The sequence below is a fragment of the Dama dama genome, chromosome 32, assembly GCF_033118175.1.
Source record: "Dama dama isolate Ldn47 chromosome 32, ASM3311817v1, whole genome shotgun sequence".
Taxonomy (NCBI): Eukaryota; Metazoa; Chordata; class Mammalia; order Artiodactyla; family Cervidae; genus Dama; species Dama dama.
The window spans coordinates 41,383,066-41,406,937 of NC_083712.1; the positions used below are offsets into that span (position 1 = coordinate 41,383,066).

Here is a 23,872-nt window from a genome sequence, read left to right on the forward strand (position 1 = left end):
CTTGTATGATGGTATATAAGATCACTCTCAGATATTAGCATTTAAATATTCTTTCATTATGTACATCTATTAATTGTTTCCTCATATAAACTCTAGGCTTCTTGAAGGTAGGGGGTCACACCATTGGCTGGTTTTCTAGCCTCACAGTACCTGACATTTAGCTACACATGGAGCCAACACACGAAATGGTATAGAATTATTCTCCAGTATTTGGCTCAACTAATGAAATAAAATGCCAGAAAATCACAACTACATCCACTCTCTAAATCCAAATGTAACAGATGCAATTCATCTTATTTGAGTACTACTAACAGGAAAAATCATTCTAAAGTGGAAACGTAAGAAAAAAATGTTCTAAAGTAGATTTTAAAGTTTGACTTACAGTTATGCCTTAAACATTTTCACCTGCATGACTTTGCATGACTTGATAATCCATCTTTCTCCAACTCCAGCCCTCTGACTGGACAAGGGCATATGAAGACAGATGAGAAAGGCATGATTTATTTGGCTATAGGACTCTGTCCCTAGAGATAGTCAATCTTTGATTCTGAAAGCCAGTCAGAAATTGGGGGACTAAGGGGCAGCTGGGAAGCAGAAGTGGGGCTTCCAGCTTTGCTTCCTGTGGCCAGACTCCTGGTCCAGGGACAACCACTGACCTTCCACCCTGTGGCCAGAGGAGGAGGGGCCTCTCTACTTTCTTATGCCAGATTCCCCCAGATTCTCAGAGGCCTCACAAATCTGCCACCTACCACCTTTCTCTGACTGAGAATGATAAAACAATAATGAAGCTACTTATTCCCCGCTAGTCTGACAAAATGATTAAAAACGTGTAAATCTATGGCTGATTCATATCAATGTAAGACAAAACCCACTGAAATGTTGTGAAGTAATTAGCCTCCAACTAATAAAAAAAAAAAGAGTTAAAAAATAAATAAATAAATAAATAAAAGGCCTTAATCTTTGCCCTTCAAAAAAAAAAAAAAAAATACAATGGTGAGTCATGAGCTCAGTACATCCATAGTTGATTTAGAATATTTGAAATCTTGGCTTGATGGGCACTAAGCAAGAGGAACCAAAGGAATCACCATGGAGAAAGCCACGATGGGAAGGGGGTCTAGAAATCCTATGCAGGAGAGATAGTTAGCTCCTTGAGTCACATTTCTCACTTGCCCTTTTAAATCCAGACTATATAGAAGCAGAAATATGCTATTTCTCCACCCCTGGGCCCAAAAAGGCCAAGCCTGACCTGCCAGCTCCAGCTCCCCCCGCCCTCTCTGCCCCACTCAATGACACCCTTTAAATGTCTACATCAATCCCTCCCATCCAAACTTCTCACAGATGAGGCTCTCAAATTTGTCGTTTATGTATCCCATTGTACAACTAGCCCTGGGACTTCTATGGGAAAATAGACAAAGTAATTTTTTCTTCTTCTTCATCAGTTAGCTATTAGGCATGTGTGGAGGGAAGGGTATCATGATGAAAGAAGAAAGCCATTGCCTGAAATCAGACCCCAAGGCAGGTCCAGTGGTCCAGCCTGATTACTTATAATTAACAGATAACATTTTGGAATGATATTTGGTGACTTTAGTTATTCATATGCTGTGTTGGCCTCAAACCTAATTAGACGGTTGAGGAAAGAAAGACTATTAATTGCTTAGCATCCATTGTGGACACAGGATGAGGTATTTTAATCAAAAGATTCAGGAATAATCCTTCTTCAAGGTTAAAAGAAAAATTACCTTCATGGGTAGTAAAAAAAAAAATCTGCTTTGGAATAATAAAGCAGTTCTTGTTATGAATATCTTACTCAGGCTGACTCTTTTATCTGTGTGCTACCTTATAGAAGCTAATCATATGCTATCAATGCCTAGAACCATATGCTAGAGCTCATGTTAGAAGCATGAAGAGAAAACAAATAATTAGAATTGATTTTCAACAGAAGTTGGACAGATAAATGCATCTAATCATCATTCTTTGATCGCAACTGTCACTTATTCCTAACGTAATTTGCATTCCTGGTTTCTTCTGAGGAATCGCCATGAAATATCCTATCAGGTGTTACAAGATTTAAATCATCATACATAAGACATGAGGGCTCTTCAAAGAAAACCCAGAAAATAGGACATTTTGAGTGAAGAAAGCAAAGGCTTTTGGAGTAAAGTCTTAGAAGGCAAAGCTTCTGTGACAGTCGAGACAACAAAACGGCAAGTGCTGTCTTGACGCTTCATCCTGTTCATACTTGACACCCCTCATGCATCCTCAGACCATCTTGGCTCCTTCGTTCCCAGCTCAGGTTCCCAGCTGATACAGAAATTAAAAGCTGCACCTAAAATGTGTGTTCCTGGTGACACTTTCTTAGACACACAGCAGGGGATGCTATGCCTGGTCACTCAGTTCCACTGCAGTTGGCAGCTGCTCAGAGAATTTGTCAGCCTCCATCACTGAGACGGGCCACCAGCCCTCTCTCATGCAATTTCAATGGACCCCAAAATGAGAGGTTACTCTTGGGGATCCCAAAGCTTTAGTGCTTAGGCATTTAAAAGTACATGAATGCTTTAAGGATAAGGAAATTAATTTGTTAGTTTGTCATTCTCTGCTAAGTGACTTGGAACCTAGAATGCAGTGGATCACTCTGTCATGATTGACTCAACTATTGACCCAATCAATGGATGACCTGGAGTTCTTTCACCATGACTTATTGCTTCAATGAAAACATTCAGCTCGTGAGTGGAGCAAATTCCATCAGCAGAATGAACTCTCAAGATTCAATAGAGAACTATCCATTGCATGTTCTAGAAGGTTGACTAATTAGTGGCTTGCGGCTAGGTTTCTTGAGAGTTAAATTTCAATGAGAGATGCCTCTTCACTGTGCACACTTACATGAAACCTGCTGGTAGATCTTTAACTTGTGGTGATGTTTTTTGAAATGCTGGTGTGAGGGAGCCTAACTCCTTTCCTGTCACTTTTAGCAGGAGAACAGCAAATGTCTTCCTTCTAATCCAGTAAATTTCCTGTCCGTAAAGGATTGCTCAGATTACATTCTGAACTGGTCTCTCTCTCACACAGAAAGCATCCTTTTTACCTGCAGGACTCTTATATAATATGAAATAACACAATCATGACATCTAGTTCCAAAAAATAGAAAACTGTGTAGCTGGTCTAAAAGGGTCCTTTCTATTATAGATACTCAAGAGCAACTTAGTAAGTTGCCTGCCCATGAAAATCTGAGCTGTTAGGAAATTTATCTTATTTAGCACTGGAAAGATGTTAGAACACAGAATCTATTGTTTGAGTTTTATCCATTATCAGAGAAGTCAAATCAGAGGTCTGAAACTCCTCTATTTGAGGCTATTATAAGATCATTCTTGTTAGAACAGGAATATATTTGGCGGTGATGGTTTTGGAATCAAACAGAGTAAGGAGCACATGTCAGCCTGTTAGGTGTCTTTAGAAGAAAGAGCGCTTAAATAAGGAAGCAAAAAGACAGATATATCTCTGGGGAGTATAACAGGACCAGAAGCTGTGAGTAGAACTTTGAAGTAATTGTGTCCTGAACTTGAAATGTCACCAACATTTTGAAAGCTAGCTAGATTTTGATTTGTATTTGACTACTCAGCATGACACAGACTGAGATTTCTCTGTGACCCTAAAACCTATAGAAAAGAAAATACACATTCCTATTTTCTGTTAAGGACTATTCAAAGTGACACATATATACTATAATGATTCTCGAAAATGTATATTCAGACTGAGGCCCAGATTCTGATTACATCTTGCTATGCTAAACTCACTATTGAATGGCCTGGAAAATTTTAACTCCAAGAAGGAAAAAAACAAACAAAAATCTTCAAAATGTTTATTGCTGAGTTATAACTTAAATAACAGTAGTTAACACCTGCAGGGGTGACTCCCTAATACAGGAAGATCATTTGTTTTTTGAGAAAACCCTTCCAGATTCTGAAAGATAGGGCCATTTATCAAATGCTGTGAATCAAAGTCAGATTTAATAAGTTAATGTTGAGATTAGCTAAGATCTAGCATAAGCTGCAGCAGACAGATGCCTGCGTAAAAAAGGATACATATTATTTTTCAATGGTGAAGTAAAAAATGCAAATGAAGAAGAAAAATGTGGTCTGTGTTAGCAGAATGGTAAAGAAAATCTCTCCAAGGAGTATCAAAAGAATATTAGAAGAATGATTTTAGGAAATGCATCCAGGAGTATAGTCCCATTTATTTTATTTACTTTCAGGGTTTATCACTCCCGGTCTTTGGAGAACAGAGTGCTAATTACAGATGACTGACAAAATGTAACTGGCAACCAGAGCCAGAGAAAGTCAGAAGCCTGAATAAGAATCAGAGTGTGAAGACCACACACACACTGGGAGCATTCAAATAATGTTATTTCTCCATAAAAAAGAAGGAAATAATGTCATCTGCAGCAACATAGAGGAGCTGTCACAGTGAGAGAAGTAAATCAGAGAAAGATAAGTATCATATGATATCACTTATATGTGGAATCCAAAACATGATACAAATGAATCTATCTGTGAAACAGACTCATAGATATGGAGAACAGACTTATGGTTGCCAAGAGGGGGGAATGGGGGAGGGGAAGGATGGATTGGGAGTTGGGGATTAGCAGATGCAAACTACTATATATATATTATATATATAGAGAGAGAGAGAGAGGAGAGAGAGAGAGAGAGAGAGAGAATGGATAAACAATATGGTCCTATTGTGTAGCACAGGGAACACTATTCAATATCCTGTAATAAATCATCATGGAAAAGAATATATATATGTATATATACACACACACACATATATATATATATATATATGAAAATCAGTTTGCTGTACCACAGAAATTAACACAACATTGTAAATCAATGATACTTTTTAATAAAATAAATTCTTAAAAAGTGCTCTTTCTGATGCGGCAGGATTGAATACTAATGTTGAAAGCATGTAAAATGAGGACTTGGAACAGGTGGAAGGCAACAGACCCCAAGAAACTCGGAATGAGACTAGCCTTCTGAAGTCTGTCTTAGATAATTCTTTATATTCCACTGTCTGATTTAGGTCAATCTGGGCTCTAAACCCTGAAGGGGCCTGAACTTTTGTTCGAGTACAAAACCCCAACTTCGAGCAAGCAGCTAGACTTTGTTATGAAGAATTCTGCAGCAATCTTACAGAAGGAATGTGCGTGTCACTCAGTCGTGTCTGACTCTTTGCAACCCCATGGGCTGTAGCCTGCCCGGCTCCCCTGTCCATGGGATTCTCCAGGCAAGAATACTGGAGTGAGTTGCCATTTCCTTCTCCAGGGGATCTTCCGAATCCATGGATCAAACCCAGCTCTTCTGCATTGCAGGCAGATTCTTTACCATCTGAGCCACCAGGAAAGCCAAAAAGAGTACTTAGGACAAAAAAGTCCTGAGGGAGCCATCAATATTCATCTCCCTGTTCCCCAAAGCCCATTTCAAATGTAATTTCATTAATACAGAATGACAACTAATACTTATGAGAATAAGGTTCATGCCATTCAAGCCAAGCATTGTCTAAGAAGTTTCATATTTTTTGTTATTGTTGCTTTTTGTGGTTCTTAAAACTCAGTCCTCACCACAGTTTTGCTAGGAATTTTTATTTTTATTATTTTTTCCTTCTATTTTTTTTCTTTAATTTTATTTTTCTTTATTATTATTTTTTTTAATCTGTCACATTTTTTCAGGTGTGGAAACTAAGTTCCAGAGAGGTCTTTGCGTAAGAACCTCAAGGGCACCGAATCAGAAGCTGTAGAGCCAGGATTGAACCCTGATGGTCTCATTCCTAAGCCCCTTCCCTGCCCTCACCCTTGACTACCTTTCCTTCAGGCCTCTGACCAGAGGAATTCCAGAAGCATTCTGTGCCAACATATCCCATACTGATTCTAGCTGCATTTGCTTGACTACGCGTTGTATCCCCTCAACTAGAGGGGTACAATGTTGAGAGGTATAATGATCTTCTATGATCCCTAAAACCTATTTCAATGTCTCAAACACAGGAGGTGCTCAACTGATTTTGGTCCTTGGAGTGAACTGAATGGGATGAGGGGTAGATTTGTCCAGTCACTCAAACCACTACCTCCTTTATTTACACTAGGAAAATCCCAGCCAGAGTGGACCTACCCAGTCCTCTCCTCCAGCTAAAGGGCAGTGATGGAGAGCCAGACTCAAAACCATAACAGTGGCATGCTTCCAGCCCCATCCTGTCTCCTCCAACCACTCCCCCACCAGCATCGACCCACAGTGAAGCAAGGTCCTTTATTTATCTTAAGTCAGTTTCCTGGCACTTCCTGTCCTATGACAATTTTAAGAGATGAGACAAATGTTGGCCAAATTCAATATTTTTTCCAGAGTTAGGTCGGAGTAGAAGTCAAGGCAGCTCAAGATAATTAACACATGGACATATTCTAGTTTCTGATCACCGTTGGTGAGATGAGAACAGGTAACAGTAACTTACAAAGGCCCAGACTGAGTATAAAACCAGAGGCCTGACTGCTCCGGTGAGGGGCCAAGGTCCCCTTTCCAGCCTTCCTCTTGCCTCTCGTCCATCCTGTTGGCTGGAGAAACCGACAGAATGAGAGCTTGGTATTCACAACACGGAATAAAGTGAGAGTAAGCTTTTCCCTCTAATCTCTCCTTGTACAGTGAACTTCACCTCTTTTGCCCCAAGTCATAGCCTTTGAAAAACCCCTTTGGTCTTTTTTTAAGGCTAGGATAAACAGGCCTGTAGCACACCTTTCGTTTAGCAGAACTTCACTCTGAGGGGGTTGGCCAATTTCTGGGCCACTCAGCAAGAGACAAATAAACACTAAAGCAGGATGACTTGAGAGCCACTCTTCTGCAGCTGGAAAATCCTAAAAAATTTAAAAAGCTCAACCTTGAAGCATAAAATTAGATAATGTTGGGTTAACAGAGATCTTGACTACACTATATTCAATGAGGGCTTTGAAACTCAGTGAGGGGACATGATTTGAGAAGCACTGATCTAGGACTTGCTGTCCACCTCCCAGGCCAGGCCTACTGGGCTCCATCCCTTTCTTCTGGTGGTTCTTTTCTCTCTTGATGCAGATGAACTTTCCAGAACCAAGTCAGGTAACAGCCTTGCACCCTTGGAAGCTGGTACTAAGTGGCTTTTTTTCTTCTTCTTCTTCTTTTTTTTTTTTTAATTGATGTGAACTCTTTTTAAAGTCTTTACAGAATTTGTTACAATATTGTTTCTGTTTCATGTTTTGGGTTTTTGGCTGTGAGGCATGTGGGATCCTAGCTCCCTGACCAGGAATCAAGCCTGCCCCTCCTGCACTGGAAGATGAAGTCTCAACTACTGGACCACCAGGGGAGTCCCTCGGAGACCTAAGTGGTGTTCTGAAGCAGTAAGACAAGAATATGAGAGGTAGGCAAGGGACTCACGGTCAAAACTGATGCTTGAAACCATTAGCTCAGACCACTCTGGAGATAGCCACGACTCATGCAAATGTCAAGCAGGTCAAAATCAAAGGCCCTCCAGGCTTCCCTGCTAGCTCAGTTGGTAAAGAATTCCCCTGCAATGCCAGAGACCCCGGTTCGATTCCTGGGTTGGGAAGATCCACTGGAGAAGGGATAAGCTATCCTCCCCAGTATTCTTGGGCTTTCCTTGTGGCTCAGCTGGTAAAGAATCTGCCTGCACATATACACCATGGAATATTACTCAGCCATGAAAAAGAATTCATTTGAACCAGTCCTAATGAGATGGATGAAGCTGGAGCCCATTATACAGAGTGAAGTAAGCCAGAAAGATAAAGAACATTACAGCATACTGACACATGTATATGGAATTTAGAAAGGTGATAACGATAACCCTATATGCAGAACAGAAAAAGAGACACAGAAATACAGAACAGACTTTTGGACTCTGTGGGAGAATGTGAGGGTGGGATATTTCAAAAGAACAGCATGTATACTATCTATGATGAAACAGATCACCAGCCCAGGTGGGATGCACGAGACAAGTGCTCGGGCCTGGTGCACTGGGAAGACCCAAAGGAATCGGGTGGAGAGGGAGGTGGGAGGGGGGTTCGGGATTGGGAATACATGTAAATCCATGGCCGATTCATATCAATGTATGACAAAACCCACTGGAAAAAAAAAATAAAAATAAAATTTAAAAAAAAAAAAAAAAAAGAATCTGCCTGCAATGTGGGAGACCAGGGTTCAATCCCTGGGTTGGGAAAATCTCCTGGAGAAGGGAAAGGCAGCCCACTCCAGTATTCTGGCCTGGAGAATTGCAAAGAGTTGGACACGACTGAGCAACTTTCGCATCACATCCAAAAGGAGGGGGATGGGAAACGAGTGAGCTTGAGAAAACCAGGGGTCATCAGTCATTCTGTAAATAATATGAAAGAGTGAAACAGCTCTGTATTTAGTTCTTTCCAAGCCCACAAAAGGCTTAATTTAGTCACAGACTGAAATTGTAATGTATCCTTAGATATGGCATACAGAGCAAAAGCATGCAAGTGAGATTTAGCAAAAACAGAGATATTAGAATTGCCTGTGTACTAGTGCTACAGAGGGGGACATATATAGTTTTTTCCTGCATCTCTGGAATTCCTTTATCTATAGGCTACTGTCTCTTCCATTTGAGAAATTGGACTCTGGGGCTTTCTACTGAGAAGGGAGGACTCTTGACAATAGTGAACTTGAATATTCAATTAAAAACAGGGTTAATTGTGGAAAAGACTGGAGGTTCCTTAAAAAACTAATAATAGAGTTATCATATGGTCCAGCAATCCCACTCCTGGGCATATATCCAGACAAGACACAAATTAATTTGAAAATACACATGCACTCCGATGTTCATAATAACACTACTCACAATAGCCAAGACATGGAAGCAAGTTAAGTGGCCAGCAGCAGAGAAATGGATAAAGAAGATGTGTTAAACATATGTGGAATATTCCTTGGCCATCAAAAAATGAAACTTTGCCATTTGCAGCAACATGGATGGACCTAGAGGGTATTATACTAAGTGAAGCAACTCAGGCAGAGAAAGACAAATATCATAGATATCACTTGTGTGCGGGATCTAAAGAATGAAATAAATGAACTTACTCACAAAACAGATTCACAGACAGGAAAAACAAACTTATGGTAACAAAGGGGAGGGGAGGGATAAATTAGGAGTTTGGGATGAATAGATACATACTGCCATATATAAAGCAGGTAAAGCACAAGAATTTACTGTGTAGTACTATAGTTGATATCTTGTAACAACCTATAATGGAAAAGAATCTGAAGCTGCACATCTGAAAGTAACACAACATTGCAAAGCAACTATAGTTTAATAAACACACTTTACAAAGCAGGGCTAAATAGACGATGGCCTTTGATCCACAAGCTCTACCTCAGCCCCATCTTTGTGCTTCATGGGGCACCCTGTTCATAGTGCCCAGGACGTAACTGGGCTTCCCAGGTGGCGCTAATGGTAAAGAACCCCCCTGCCAATGCAGGGGACATAAATGCATGTTCGATCCCTGAGTTGGGAAGATCCCCTGGAGAAGGAAATGACAACCCATGCCTGGAGAATCCCATGGACAGAGGAGCCTGGCAGGCTACGGTCCATAGGGTTGCAAAGAGTCGGACAAGACAAGCGACGGAGCACACAGGATATAAATCTAGCCCTTGGGCTAGAAAGACGCCGTGACACTCCACAAGCTCCACTTCCTACGGGGGCTCGTCTGCACGGCCAAACTCATAAACCGGAACAAGCAAAGCAGTTGCCTTGGATTCTAGACTGTGCCCTCTATTCTGAGCCTTTCCAAGCAACTCACAAGTAATTATCAGCAGAGGAAAACTAACTTCACCCTCTTTGGGAAAGGACAGCTCTGTTGTCAACACTGTCTCATGCCCTATTGATCTCAGCACTCAGAACCGAAGTCCCAACCCCTCCGGTTACTGAAATTGATTATTGACAGGAAACGACATTGAAAATTCAACAAAAATTTCTTTATTTTTAGCCTTCGAAGAAGTCCATGCCTTGATGTGGTTTTAGTTTGCCGGCTTTGTTTCTGAAGAGAACAACACCTTGAAATACTAAGCCACTTTACTTATTATAGTTGCTATTGATGTATAGTCACTAAGCTGTGGAATTTCCCAGGCAAGAATACTGAAGTAGGTTGCTGTTTCTTTTTTCAGGGGATCTTCCCGACCCAGGGATTGAATCCAAGTCATCTGTGTCTCCTGGGTTGGCAGGCGGCTTCTTTACCACTGAGCCACCAAGGAAGCCCAATATTGAAGCGGAAGCTTCAATACTTCGGCTGAAGCACAGAGACGACTCATTGGAAAAGACCCTGAAGCTCGGAAAGACTGAATGCAGAAGGAGAAGGGGGCAGCAGAGGGTGAGATGGTTAGCCAACAATGGACACGAATGAGCAGACTGGGAGATACTGGAAAACATAGCAGCCTGGTGTGCGGCTGAGAAGCAACAAATTTACTGTAATTCCAGTAGATTCTCCATGCTTGGCATCTCTTGCAAAAATATCTTATTTATTATTATTGATTGTACTCCCACCTAACTACTATCCTGAATGCAAGAACTGAATTCCAAGGTTTTTAAAGCAAATATATTCCAGCTGTGAAAATGAGACTGAACATCCATTCAATCACTTCACAAATAAATGAACATAAGGGGGAAATGAATAATATGAAGATTTTGTCTGGACGATTCATATTGACTGCGAAAAAATTGCAGAAAAAGCAGCGACTATCACCATTTCAGGCTTCTTCTCAAAGGGAGCAGCACATTTACAACTAAGTTGTGGTCAGTCAGATGTATTCTCTTAGACACTTGTATCTCATTTTCAATTGTCTGAAATATCAAAGTAAGTAACGACAACTTTTATATCCTTTACTTCTAAATAATATAATGTCCTGAAGCTTGAAGTGTTCCCCAAACTCAAATTTAAGTACATTATGGGGGTGGGGACTGTTCATTAGTCTATAGTATGAACTCATGTGTCTTTAAATTTCATTTTAAGTCCTTGTACTAATTGACAGGCTAGATCTCCTGGAAATACTGAAAAATCTACTAATGGGCAATTGCTTTATATGTCAGGGTGATCATTTGCATTTCTACACCTTTAATCTCATTAGATACTGGGTATTTCTCTTGCTATTTAACCATGGAGCAACACTTGACTGTCATTTTGCTGTTTATGACATTTGCCTAAAAAAAGAAAAAGCCATTTAACTAGTTGAGCCAAGAACAGAAGTCAGGTTTATTGGCAACCTTTCCTGTTACAGTTATAACACTTAAATAATGCTGTTATTGTCATATTGCTCTTAAGTATTATTGTAAGAGTAATAGGAAAGGTTGCCAATAAACCTGACTTCTGTTCTTGGCTCTGCCGACCAATTATTCTAGGGGCCTTGGACAAGTCTGAGATTCAATTGTCTAACCTATAAAATGGAGATGAGAGTCTCTGGCCAATTATAGGACTGCTATGTGTATGAAATGTGATCCTTTCAAAGCATTTTAGCCTGTAGCCAGCTGTGTCCCACTCTCATACAAGTCCCACTTCAGTTATCCACGGTGGTATCACCATCACACCATCCTCTCCATCATCACCATCACCATCATTGTCATGATTGGGATCAGCATTGTAAGCAGTTGTCCAGGAAAATAGGACTGAAAGATTACTTATAAAACAAAGCATGTAAGTTTCACACTATATTAATTTCCTAGGGCTGGCCTCAAAAAGTAGTCAAAGCTGAGTGACTTCAAATAACAGAAATGTATTCTCTCTAGAGAATGGAAGTTCTAGAAGATGGAAGTCTGAAATCAGGTGTCAGCTGGGTGCTCTCCCCCCGAAATCTCTGGAGGAGAATCCCCCTGGCCTCTCCCAGACCCTGCTGGCTCCTGGTGGCCCTTGGCTTGGAAGGAAGCAAAGTCCAAACTCTGAATTCATCTTCACGTGGCCACCTTCTTTGTGTGTGCAGCTCTCCCTTTCCATCCACTCATAAAGACACCGTAAGTCATTCTCATCAATCCAGAAAGATGTCATCTTGAGATGCTCAACTTTTACTTCTGTAAAGACTCTATTTACAAATGAGGTTGTATTCCGAAGTTCTGGTTGGACATAATTGGGGCAGGGGAGGGTCATTGCCAGTTTCAATAAACGGTCAAGGCTGACTGGGGGCATGTTTCAGGAGGAATTTTAGGTCTGAATTCAGGTTTCATAAAAAAGAATACCAGGATCATGAGTAAAACATGGAAAGTGGAAGCACATTTGTCTCATCCTTGTCAGCACTAATCACTCATCTTTGAGGGAAGTGAGACTGAAAGAAGGTTTGTCGGTGCCCAGGGTCACTCAGAGGGCAAAGTGCCCTAGAAATAAAATTCCGTGTGCTTTCCACTACACAACTGAATCATCTTTGCTCATTTCAACACTTCCCCAGAAATGATTGCTAAAAATATAAATATAAAACCTTGAAAATTACTGACACTTTAATACTTATGTTGACTTAGAGTAGAACAGTTAAAAAACCACTTGGCTGACCTCCATTTCTGGTTCTGGTTGAGTAACTGGTCACACTAACCTTCCATATGAAGACAAAATAAGAGCTGGATGCAACTTAAAGGAAAAAGCTTTTGAAAGCCTTGAAGAGCTGCTGTAGTTGATGTTGGTATACCTCAAGGGAAATATGACTAGTAACAAAGAAGGACTTTTCATGATGGCAAAAGATGATTTTAGAAAAAGGGCCCATACAATAAGAAGGCATGAAAAATCCTCAATTTGTAAGTAGCTAATAATATATCTTTAAATATATAAAACTAAATAAAAAGCATTAACAAGACACATTGGCTAATCCATACGTATAGTTGGAAGTTTTTAATTACGTCTGCTTCTCATGGATATAACAAATAGACAAAAAAAATCCGTGAGGATATACTAATTTGAACTAGATGAAGAAACTACCTAATTGATGGCAAGGACCATTTACCCAACAGTAAATTCTTTTCAAGTAAACATAATACATGAGCAAAACTGACTGTATGCCTGGGGAACAAAGCGCGTGCATGAGTGCTAAGTCGCTTCAGTTGTGTCTGACTCTGCGACCCCATGGACTATCACCCACCAGGCTCCTCTATCCATGGGATTCTCCAGGCAAAAAACCTGGAGTGGGTTGCCATGCCCTCCTCCAGAGAATCTTCCCGACCCAGGGATTGAAACTGCATCTCTTAAATCTCCTGCATTGGCAGGCAGGTTCTTTACCACTAGAACCACTCGGGAAGCCCCAGGGAACAGAGTAAGTCTATACAAATTTCAAGAGACTGAGGTCATTTAGAATATTTTTTCTGACGCTGGTAGAATCCAGATACAAATAAATTACAAAAAATATAAATAGGAAAATCCTATAAATATTTGATTTTAGACATAACACTTCTAATCAAACATGAGTAAAAGGAGAATTTCTAAACAAACATGAGTAAAAGGAGCAAAACAGAAAGTATATTGAAATAAGTAACAATGCAAATACTATGTATTAAAACTTTTGTAATACATAAAGTTGCTTTTAGAATGAAGCTAAAACAATCGGTTGAGGTACACTGAAAACCTTAAATTCTTATACTATAAAAAGAAAAAACATTGAAAAACTGCTAACTTACACCTTTTTTTTTTTTCTAATTTTTATGTTGACGTATGTAGTCCATGGGGTTGCAAAAGAGTCGGACAGAACTTTAGTGACTAAACAATAGCAGCAATAGTGAATTCACAGTGTTGTGTTAGTTTCAAGTGTAGAGCAAAGTGATTCAGTTTTATATATGTGTATATACACATCTTTTTTCTTTTTCAGATTTTTTTTCATTATGGATCCTACACTTTTATATTAAGAAGCTAGAGGGGAAATGCAGATTAAACCTAAAAAAGTAAAAAAAAAAAGGAAATAATGTTTTAAAGGTCATAGAATAACTGCACATGAAGAAAATCAACAAATCTCCAACATCTGATCATCTAAAAGAAACCTAATAAAGAATGATAAACCTCTAACAAAACGTTGAGCCAAAGAAAGAGGAAGAAACAAATAAACAATGTCCAGAAAGAAAAAATATTCCACAGACATCAAAAATAAAATTAGGTGATAAAATAAACACCTTTATAACCATATATTTTAAAATGCAAATAAAATGAACACCTTCATTGAAAGACAGCTTATTTAAACTGGTATAAGAAAAATAGAAAATATGAACAGTATGGTAGTAAAAGGAAACTACTTTTATAATCAAAATACTCCCATAGCATAAATCCATCACCAACTCATTGGAAAAGGCCCTGATGCTGGAAAAGATTGAAGACAAAAGGAGAAGGCTGTGACAGAAGAGAAGATGGTTATATAGCATCACTAACTCACTGGATGTGAGTTTGAGCAAACTCCAGAAGATGGTGAAGGACAGGGAAGCCTGGCGTGCTGCAGTCCCTGGGGTCGCAGAGAGTCAGACACAACTCAGCAACTGAACAGCAAAGCATAAATTCTAGGCCTGGATGACTTCACCAATGAATTCTTCCTAGTAGTTAGGATAAGAAACTGAAGCGGTCCACCACAAACTCATTCAGGGATTAGAAATAGAAGGCAAAGCTCTCAACTTGTTTAAGGAGGCCCCCACACACTTGAAACCAAGGCTAACAAGGATATTACAAGAAAGTTACAGAGCAGTCTGTCTCATAAACCAAGACACACATAAACACACACGCAGGATGCTCAGATTCAGTATAACAGCAGATGAACCAGACCAGCGGGGCGGAGCTACAGTTGTTTTCTTCACATTTCCTTCATTTCACTCTTCAGAAGCACAGCAAGCTCTTACTTTAGTGGTTAAAAAAAAAAAAAAAAAAGCAAACTGTCTTGTTTTTTGAAAAGAAGGCAGCACAGAAGGCGATGTACCCTTCTGAAGTCATGTATGTTTACTAAATTACACTAGGGAGGAGATGCCCTTTTTCAAAATTCACCATGGGGCCTTCTGCCGGCCGTCCCTGACATCCTGTGTCCCAAGCCTGTCTGCGGTGACTGAATGACATGAATTAATTAGAAGTGCGAGTCAGACGCTGCCGAGTCCAGTCCTGGTTCTGCCATTTGTCGGGTGTTGGCTGACTCACTTAGCTTCTCTGAGCCTTGGTCTTTTCAAATCAAGTAATGGGCAGTAATATGTATGTTGGGGCTTCCCTGGTAGCTTAGCTAGTAAAGAATCCACCTGCAATGCAGGAGACCCCAGTTTGATTCCTGGGTCTGGAAGATCCCCTGGAGAAGGGATAGGCTACCCACTCCAGTATTCTTGGGCTTTCCTGGTGACTCAGGGGGAAAGGAATCTGCCTGCAATGCGGGAGACTTGGGTTTGACCCCTGGCTTGGGGAGATCCCCTGAAGGAGGGCATGGCAACTCACTCCAGTATTCTTGCCTGGAGAATTGCCATGGACAGAGGAGCCTGGTGGGCTACAGTCCATGGGGTCACAAAAAGTTGGACACAACTAAGTGACTAAGCACAATATGTATGTTGAGGTAGTTAAGGGGACAAAATAGGGTAATAGATGTGACTATGCCTGGCTCAAGTTCTGTCACAGGAAGTTTTATAGGAACACAGAGAAGTAGAGGCTTTCCTGAAACTGAGATGCTATTTAGCTGAGTTAGTTATCTACATGATCCCTGCCACCTAAAGTCACTATTGTCTACCTTTTTCTACCCATGAAGAACAATAAATACATCCTAAATAATGATTATTTCAAGTTGCAGCTCCTTGTAAGGTGTGTGAGTGTTGGTTGGAGTGTTGGCTAGAATGCATACACTGTGATCATTAGAGATGTTGAAGGGATTATGTTTTTGGTTGGGGGTGGCAGGTGGGATAGCAGCTCCTAGTAATCAATGCAGGTGCTCAGTAACCAATCATAGAACATATTGCTCTTGAAGAATTTCCTTGATAAAAGCCCTTTGGGGGTGAATGAGAGTAAAGCAAGTCATGAAAGCAGTTTTGACTCACCCAACAGCACAACATGGAGGAAAAACTGAGTCAGTAAGGGTCAGTCAGAAACTCTGGGCTTAAACCCCCCACTGAAGCCAGACCCACTGTGATCTACATCTTTACAATATCTCTGCAAAGAAATCTCCTTGCCTGGAATGTGCCTTCCTCATATACCTGCTTGGAAAGTCATTACTTATCTCTTATAATCACACATTCACGCCATCAGCAATGTATTGTTCTTGTTTAGTTGCTGAGTCGCAGCTGACTCTGCAACCCCATGGACTGTAGCCCGCCAGGCTCCTCTGTCCTTTGGATTTCCCAGGCAAGAATACTGGAGTGGGTTGCCATTTCCTCCTCCAAGGGCTCTTCCCAATCCAGGGATCAAACCCATTATTTCCTGCATGGTAAGCAGATTCTTTACCACTGAGTTACCTCGGAAGCCCATCAAGAATGTTCATGAAGCACTAGAGATGTATCAAGTGCTGTGCTGACCATTGGGTGATAACAGAAAACAAAAAATCAAACCCTGACTTTATTGTCATGAACTCAGCCTCTGCATCGATGTCCCTGGAAATCTTCCCCTGCCCCTGGTCCTCAGAGTTCAGGGTGCCCACTTTATGGTAACAGTGAACAATCTATGTGTTTACATGACTGTTTCCCCAGCTTAGCAGAGAGTTCCCCAAGAGGAAGGCTTAAGTTCGCTCAGCTTTTCTTCCCCAGGGCACACTCAGGGTCTGACACAAGTGGGAGTTCCATCAATGTTTGTCCAATGAGTCATTCATTATTCATGAGGCCCTGATATAGTCAAATCTGTTTCAATGATTCTGCTCATGAATATGAGAGAAATGAAAACAATTATATTCAGGAAAACTGCATCTTTTTGAGATAGCCTTTTGTTTTTTCCCTATTTTATTAGATTTTATTAGCAGTTCTAGCAGCTACTTTAAAAACACCTAAAAGTATTGGTTTTGTAAAAAGACGAACAGTGTATATACAGGGGAAACAACGCCTGATTAGCCTTTTCTGGTTTAAAATCATGAGACTCAGAGGCGGGTGTGGAATGAGCTTCCATTCAATTGAAAATAGCTATACATGTGAATGACTTAAAATTCCAGATTTGTTAGGTTTCAAGACTAATCAACCATACTCTTCTAGAAACAGAAAGTGGTAGAAGGCATGCATAGAATTCGACTTCACAACAAGGAGGCCTGGTCCATCCCCAAAGTATTAAGAGAGATTATACTGTTTATCTTAAAACATTTAATATAGACGTAAAGATTCCTGGGAAGTTCATACAAATGTGCTCACTGTCCTTGAAAAGAAGGAAAGAAATGGAAAAAAAAAAAAAAAATTGTCATCACTGTATCCAAAAAAAAAAGGAAGAAGTCATTCTTCAAGCAGTGTCAGGCAGGCTCTGTAGGCTTGAGTGGCGTATAAATATCAAGGGAACCTTGGAGATAAGAGATGCAGTTTTCATCTACTTACTTTGCAATAAGTAAAGCGGTTAGCCTTCATTCGTCGTACTAAAGGTTACATACAAAAGGACGGAAGAGTTAAAACATGAAAGTACCTACTTGGTCTGGTGTTTGGATCCCTTCAGGTGGGCATGATACTGTTCTATTGAGTTTAGAGAGACACTGCAGGTGGTGCATCTGTAACTGCGCCTCAGACCTGTGGATGACAGACACACGGACCCGGTCAGCTGCATCACTGTCCCCAACCACCGGGACAAATCCCGGGATCCCCGAGCGTTCAGGGACAGGCTCTCTTACAGATCTAACCCACCGGTAACATTGCAATCCCTCCTCCCGAGAACCCAACCAGCAGGTTCCTTAGCAGAAGCTGACTGTGAATACGTTGGAAGCAGTCTGTCTCCTTACTGATGACTGAAATGATTAGGACCTACTTCTTGGTGCAAAATGTTTCTGGATACTTTGTAACCCAAAGAAAGAAGCATTCTACTTTTTCCTTAAGGCAGACCGATGTGGTAAACTACTGTTTCTGCAATGAAATTTGAGACTCCAGAGAAAACTCCTGTTTCAATTCCTCTTCCACCTTTATTCCAATCACAGAATCAGAAATTCAGCTTTTGGTATCATGCACGTCAACTCTTCTCCCAGGATCATCTTATAAAATGCAAATACCCAGGAGAAGGATTAATTCATCTATTTATTTTTAAAGATTTTTTTTTTTTTTACTGTGGATAATTTTAAAGTAAGTCTTCATTGAATTTGTTACAATATCATTTCTATTTTATGTTTTGGTTTTTTGACCCCAAGGCACATGGGACCTCAGCTCCCTGACCCAGGATCAAACCCACATCCCCTGCAACAGAAGGTGAAGTTATAAGCACTGGTCCTCCAGGGAAGCCCCAGCTAACTTAAGTCACATGAAAAATCACTTTCCACCAGAGAGTTGAAATCAAAGTTATTCACTCATCTGTTTACTCATTTGGTTCATCCAACAATAGGGTATCAACTTTGGACCAGATATTAGGGATTCCAAGATAAATAAGATGTTCTTTGTTTTCATGAAGGTTAGTTAAAAACAAAAACAAAAACAAAAACCTTGACTCCCATACAACATTGACTCATCTAGAGTCAAATGTGTTAGAAAGAAACTTCAGTCAAACATCCGCCATAGCTCATGTTCCTTCTGCTGCTATGTTCCCATGAGAGTGGAGAGAAAAAGTATCTACAGTGTCATGGCTGAAACTTCAGATTTTATATCTTAGCTCCAAATATTCCTGGTTGTGTAATGTAGGGAAAGTCGCATAACTTCTTACTGGCTTCAGTTTTTTCATCTATGAAATGAAGACAAAGCCATCCATATCACAAGGTTTTATAAGAATTAAGTGAATACACATATTCAAATGCTTAGCAAGTGAGACTTCTTGTTAATTTTACTCCAAGATTCTCTCTTCCCATTGTCAAACCCAGAATATTAAACAGTTATAGCATTTTCCCTGATGAATGCATAATATTTTCTTTCTAAGGGGCAATATCATTCTTATTTTCCTAAAACGAAAGTAATGCACAGGGTTGGAAGAATTTTGCAATCTGTTACCTGAGTGACTTCGCAAAAATTACCCGACTTCTCTGAGCTTTTGTTTTCTTATAAGATTGTGAGGAAGACTGAGTAAGATAAGGTATAAAGTAGTGTCTTCTACACAACAAATAATCAACATAAATTCGTTATTATATGATTGCAAAGAGGTATTATAAGGGAATCATGGTTTCCCAATGCCCTGGACGAAGTCCTAAGTTGAAGTTCTAAGACATAGATGCTAGCTATACCACCATGACTAAAGTAGAGATAAGAGTCCCAGTTCAGGGCATTCAAAGGAAGTGATCAAGAACCAATTTCTAACTCAAGCTGGCCACTCATCACCAGTCTGAAAAAAGATACTGAGAAGAAGGAGAGAATTTATTAAAGGGAGCTATCACATACTATGAGTTTGACTTACCCTTGCCCATGTCAGATCGGGGATTCCTTCTCTTTCACCTCACATCCCCGGGAAAAAGATTCAGTGGAACTACCCGGGGATCTTGAGAAATTCCTTCCTGAGTTTGAGTGTCCTGGACTGGACACCACCCTCGAGATCCAAAGAGCGAGAGACTGTGGCTGCTTAGCTGCTCTGATGGGGAAGTAAGAGAGGTGGAAAGATTGTACCTGGCATGTATTCTCAGAGCTTGTTAGAGCAGAAGATGTGAAGTGTTCCACAGACCACGTGTGTACCACGTATGAACGGTTGGGGCAATGTGACCCCAGCAGAAGGATGCTATAGAGTTCAGCTGGACATCGAGGGCCTTAAAGTGACCCTAGAAGAGATACTTAGCTTAGGGCTAAGTATCAAGTAATGCTGAGTTCTTGAAAAAGCCATGAAACCAAGGGAAAGAGCCAAATGGCGTCTAGGCTAGCTTTGTCTGTATATCTATCAAGTAAGCCTTTATCTCCCTTACCTTTCTAACCTGATACCCTGCATCCCTCAGCCCTGGAGGAACCTGAGCTGAGATAAAGGAAGAAAAGCAAAAGCCAAGGGCAGAGAAGAAGAGAGAAGCCTACTGCCTCCTTCTGCATGACAAACAGGCAGCCCAAGCAGAACTGACCTGAGGGAGGGGAAAAACTCACTTTCAATTAAGTTCGCAGTTATTTAAAAATTATTCTTCTATCCTGCATGAACAAAGGATGTCACTTGCCATTTCAATAAACAAAGGAGCCGTCAGCCTCTGCAGCTGCTCCTGACGGCTGTGCTGCCTGAGGGGATTCAGGGTGGAGAAAAACAGGATACTGGCCCCAGATAGCAAAGGTGAACATCAAAGGAAGTGACTTCAGTGAGCCCAAGACGCTTGCATCTTCCCAGAGATAGAAAAGCACTAAAATCATTAACTTGAAATGTTTTGTTTTTCTTATTAGCAGTCATCTTCTGATGTTCAGATACATGTTTTGTTCTGTTTTTTCTCTCAGCAAAAACTCCTATATATCTTGGCTCCTCCCTTATTTTTTTTGGAACAGTCCCTCAGAGCTATCCGAGAGACTGTATCTTGGGCTAAAGTCCTCCATAAAGTCCACCGAATAAAGATAATTCTCAACTTCAAAGCTGTGTGTATTTTTTTTCAGAAGACACTTGGATATATCAGCTAATGACATAGAGCTTCTGTGTACCTAAGAATGAAAGTCAAGAACTCTTTACTAGTTAAAAGTGAGTGAAAATTCATGAAACTTACCCCAGTTTATACCCAAAGGGTAGGAAAAAATTAACCCTCCAGAGATGGCATGAAAGGGCAGTGGCTGGCAAAAATAAAGTTAGTTCTGATGATATCCAATGAGCCCTGCTTGTGGAATATTGTGGTGTCATCAGAATTGATCTTGTGTCCATTATGTGACAAAGGGTAGAACTTCCTACAGAATTTCAAATTCCTACAGTTCAATGCATGTTTCTGAAAAACCTATTTGACATGGCATGATAAGTTGATCTGGCCAGAGTATGAATTAAGTTCTTGTGTTTTTTTAGCTTCAATTACAGAATAATTGGACATTGACTTACTAATTATTCAATGAAGAGCCAATTCAGTTATGAAAAAAGGAATGAAACCACAGTATCTTCTTGAGAAGCAACCTAAGGGACTCAAAACTTTCCAGGCACAGACTGACAGATGAGAGATGAAAGAGATAATTCTTGTCTCTCTATTCCCTCAAGCAAAGACTCCTGGACATCCTAGACCATGCTCTGGTGATGGTGTTAAAATACGGATCCCTAGGCACAGCATCTGAAGCTTCTGATCCTATAAAACTTGGATGGAGCCTGAGACTCTACGAGAAGTTTCAGACTTATAACCCTAACTTCCAATACATTGCTGCTACTGCTAAGTCACTTCAGTCGTGTCTGACTCTGTGCGACCCCGTCCCTGGGATTCTCCAGGCAAGAATACTGGAGTGGGTTGCCATTTCCTTCTCCAATGCATAAAAGTGAAAAGCAAAAGTGAAGTCGCTCAGCCATGTCCGACTCTTCGCCATCCCATGGACTGCAGCCTACCAGGCTCCTCCGTCCATGGGATTTTCCAGGCAAGAGTACTGGAGTGGGGTGCCATTGCCTTCTCCGTCCAATACACTACACACACATTTTAAAAAGTGCCATCCCATAGAGTCATACTTCTTTTGGTAGCCTGAATTTGTTAGAACAACATTGGATCTTAAAGAAAAAAGTTATTCTATAAAGAAGAGCTGTGGTTCCATGGTTTTTCCATCCCACAGGTGTGCATGATTCAGAAAGTTTACCGGTAGTCTCCAAACCCAGAGGCAATAAGTTATCACAAGCTGCATGTGAGTTGTTTGACTGCTTATCCAGGGCTGGTCTATCTCCTCTTTTATGCATGGAATCAAAATATAAAAGCTAGCTTCGGGCATTCCTGCCTCCAGAGTTCTCCATCAATCTTATCATAATAAATGATAACCAGTGTTTATATGGGTCCTCTTCAGACTACAGACTCATCAACGGTCTCCTCACAACGAATGGAGGTAGAGTGTGGCAAGGGGCATAAATATTTATGTTTTAAAACAGGCATTTTTAAGAGCACCAACAAATCTAAAAAATATTCTGATCTGTTGCTTTCCATTACAGTTCTCCAGCTCTGCAGCCAAACAGAAGCGTGGGCAGGAAATATTTGGCACTTTATTGCAATGCAAACTACAGGGAGCATAAACCAGAAAGGCAGTGCATATAAACAAGAACAAAGGCAGAGAAGGGGCAGAGGAGTCCTCCCCCACACATGACACAGTGTCCTTGGTGGGAACTTAGGGCTTTATTAATGTTCAGCTGAAATCCTAATTACCTTGGAATTATACAGCTCCTTTCTCCTCAGAGAAATGGAGAATCTTATTAAACAAAAATGCTAACTTTCTTATTCAATTCATTTTCAGTGCAATGCCATTTTATGTGTACACCCAAACCTCTGCAGATATAAAGGTTATTTCTGCAGGACTGCCACTATGTGCTCTGAAAATATCATTCTTGCCTGCAAGGGCTGACAATCCAGTTGTAGCGCGAAGATAGGTATGCTGTGCTTAGTCACTCAGACGTGTTCAACTCCTTGTGACCCCATGAACAGCAGCCCAGCGGGTTCCCCTGTCCATGGGATTCTCCAGGCAAGAACACTGGAGTGGGCTGCCACTTCCTTCTCCAGAAGATATGTATACAACACAGCAGTCATACAAGGTGAATCACAAGAAATACTACAGTCAGAATGAAGTGGAGAATGTTAGGAGAACTAGAGGAGGAGATTGTTTCCAACTTAGAGGACCGGGAAAAGCTTCCTGAAGATGCTTCACTTAGAAATTTATATTCCCTAGCACAGTATGTAGAGCAGATGGTCCTGGAGGGTTTAGCAGTGTGACTACTCAATGTGTCTTTTCAGTTCTAGGAAAGCTAGACCTCGGATACCCCTGTAACTTCAGTTGCATTCATTTTACATTAGGGAAATATCATTGTGCCTTTATTATGATGCAGATATTTCACCCAATGCCAAGAATATAAGAGAATATAGAGTAAATTTTCATATGGAGCTATTCACATAGAAAGACAAAAAACAAGGAAACAAACACAAACATTGTGGAAATATTACCGAGGATGTAAACAGGAAAAGGAGAAAGTCACAGAGGAGAAGGCTGGTTTTGGATAGTATGGCTAACAGAGATCTCTCAGTAGCATGAAATGAAACTGGAGAGACAGAATTAGCCTGTTCAGTGAGGAACTGGTTAAAGACTTGCCCAGGGAGAGACAGGGCAAACAGCAAACAGAGAGGACCAGGAGTGAAATGGGCTTGAACTGTCTAAGGAACAAAAAGTGGTGAAACAAACAAAATAAAACTGTCAACTTAGAATTCCATATCCAGCAAAAATATCCTTCAAACTTTAAAGTGGAATAAGAGCATTTTCAATAAATGAAATAAAAGAGAGTGGTCTGCCAGGAGACTTGCACTGGAGAAATGCTTATAAAGTTTTTCAGTTGGAAGGCAAATGACATCAGATGCAAACTCATATCCACAGGAAAAAATGAAGAACACCATAAATGATTAATATATTAATATTTTTAATTGCTCTAAGTTTATTTAAAGATAGTAATTTAAAGCAAAAACTATAACACTATGTTTGTATTGTGCTATTTATTCTGTATACAGATATAAAAATATTGAATTGTAATATATTACAAAAAACTCAAACTTTTTGACCAACCCAATATGTGATAAGAATGAGTAAGAGTAAGCAGTATTGTTGAGAGCTCGTTATATTTTATATAAAATAAAATTAACAATTAAGAAATAATAAATTTACTGATATTAACTTAAAT

The 23,872-nt window shown here is 40.3% G+C and overlaps 1 protein-coding gene across 1 annotated transcript in view; it reads right to left on the reverse strand.

Annotated features, from left to right (window-relative positions):
• Positions 1-17,596: 17,596 nt before the first annotated feature.
• Positions 17,597-23,872, reverse strand: part of ZMAT4 (zinc finger matrin-type 4) — a 309,158-nt gene continuing 302,882 nt past the window's right edge. Inside the window, exon 6 of the mRNA XM_061134790.1 lies at positions 17,597-17,697. Coding sequence (XP_060990773.1) covers positions 17,597-17,697 — 101 coding nt within the window. The remainder of the gene's footprint in view (positions 17,698-23,872) is intronic.